The sequence below is a fragment of the Histoplasma capsulatum genome, genomic scaffold (assembly GCF_000149585.1).
Source record: "Histoplasma capsulatum NAm1 scaffold_1 genomic scaffold, whole genome shotgun sequence".
Lineage (NCBI taxonomy): Eukaryota > Fungi > Ascomycota > Eurotiomycetes > Onygenales > Ajellomycetaceae > Histoplasma > Histoplasma mississippiense.
The window spans coordinates 1,920,243-1,922,272 of NW_001813982.1; the positions used below are offsets into that span (position 1 = coordinate 1,920,243).

Consider the following 2,030-nt stretch of genomic DNA (forward strand, 5'->3'; position numbering starts at 1 on the left):
TCACACTGTCCCCTCAGGCTCCCCGACCCCTCCTCCCGCCGCCAACGCCACTCCCTTTCCTCCCCTTTCTTCCACCGCCCCCAAACGACCCGGTAAAGCTCCCCGTCACGCTTCCGCCATCGGCTTCGGAGTTCGCACTCGCGGCGCCGGCGCTCATGGCGCGCGGGTCCGCGTCTTGCGAGTTGGGAAACGAGGTTTGGCGGAGCGGGTGCAGGCGTTGTTTCTTGTGAGGGCCCGCGCCGGCGCTGGCGATGGTGGCGACGCTGGTGCGCCTTTTGGGGGGTTGGTTGGGCTTTGAGTGCGGGAGGGAGAGCGGGGCGGGCGGTGGGGACAGAGACATGTTTATTTATTTATTTATTTAGTTATTTATTTATTTATTTATGTATGTATGTATCCTTTTGTTGCGGGATCTGCACCTGGAGATGATGAGGTCTGAAGGGGACCTCTGGTATCCTGCTGTCCGGTGGTGTCTGGACGATATGCGGAGGGTTTGAAGGGTTGGAGATTCGAAGTAGAAGGACGTCCCTGCGCGGTTGGTTGGTGGTATTGTGCTACTGAAGATGCAACGACTAACACCAACGACTTGGTGAAATGAGTGCCGTTGCGGCCGATGGTTGTATGATGGTTCTATAGGGTATCATTAGGTGTTAAGATGAGGAGAGAACCTGCGAAAGCTGGCGTTAGTGAGTATGGATAGAGCTTGCTCGAACCTTGAAGCAAATCAATCCGGGAAAGAAGCCGTGACGGATTATGTCACGTGATGGACCTCAAGAGCAAAATAGCTGGCTGATCATGGAATATATTATATATTTCTGTTCAACATTTTGAAAAAAAAAAAAAAAAAAAAAAAAAAAAAAGGTAGTTCAATTTATATTTATTGACTGACATTTGACTGACATTCAACCTACAAGTGAAGGCTGGCAAAAGGGATTGAAATTGTGTAAAGCTAACAGACAGCTTTGAATTTCAAATGAGTGGAATGATTTTTGTTCGTCAGAGAAAACCTTTCAAGAGAGGAAATTGAAAAAAAGGATTAACCCGAAAACAATCAAAAAGTTGCTTTGATTTCAATAGAAAAGCAAGAGAGAAAATGAAAGCACAATCACAGTTGAAAGCGAAATCATTGAGATGTGGAACTATTCATAGATAGTATCAGACATTGATCAAAGAAGATTGAAATCAAGCTAAGCAGGATAAAAAAGCAAAAGCCGAAAGATTATAAGAATTTTTTTTTTTGTTTTCCATCCCTCACTCTCCATTCTCCATTTCCCTTAAAGCACATGTTCCCCAATGCGCGGCGCGCCACCTCTCCAGTCATTCCGCTCATAGTAGCGGAAGACAAGATCATACCCATCCAAATCATGCACGATGCGATCAATACGACGGTAGCCAGGGATCCGCTCCATCTTCTCATCGCGAACAGCCGCGTTTTGGTTGCGTTTCAGCTGCCGCTGATCGCCATGCGACTGGTGGCTTTTGCCATTTGCATTCCTGTTGGAAGCAGATACAGCACCATTGACATCGTTAGTATTATCGGTACTGTTATTGTTGGTAGCATTGGTATCAGGCCGCTTCTTAGTCTCAAACAGTGTCACGCTGAAACGACCCGGTTTGAAAATGTCCACGACATGCTCGACGATTTCGGAGGCTCCGCGCCCGCTTTGGAGTTGGGGAACGTTAGTTTCGAAGGAGGCGTAGGAGCAGTGGGGTTCCGGGGTCACATGGACGGTGAAGTAATGAGAGCCAGAGGCGGGCTTGGATGTTGCGTTCGTGTCGGAAGGGGGAGCCGGTACGACACCGTTTGCGGAGAAGCCGCACGGCGTAAATAGATACGCATCGACCCGCGCACCAGGGTATTTGCTTGTTGGATAGATGTCGGAGAGACCGCATGATTCAGCAACGACGGTTCCAAGACCGTGGCCTTCTGTGGTGAGTTCGGGAGGCAAGGATTGTTGATCCATATCTGAGCCCAGGTCATCCCACCGGTGGGAGGTGTTGCTGAATACATCTAGATGTTCGTCATCCTGATG

The 2,030-nt window shown here is 49.0% G+C and overlaps 1 protein-coding gene across 1 annotated transcript in view; it reads right to left on the reverse strand.

Moving 5' to 3' along the window:
* Positions 1–1,271: 1,271 nt before the first annotated feature.
* The window catches only part of HCAG_00555 (hypothetical protein), a gene marked incomplete at both ends in the record, with an annotated part of 1,881 nt that continues 1,122 nt past the window's right edge, over positions 1,272–2,030 (reverse strand). The window contains one exon of the mRNA XM_001543459.1: positions 1,272–1,963. Within this exon, the coding sequence (XP_001543509.1) occupies positions 1,272–1,963 (692 nt within the window). The remainder of the gene's footprint in view (positions 1,964–2,030) is intronic.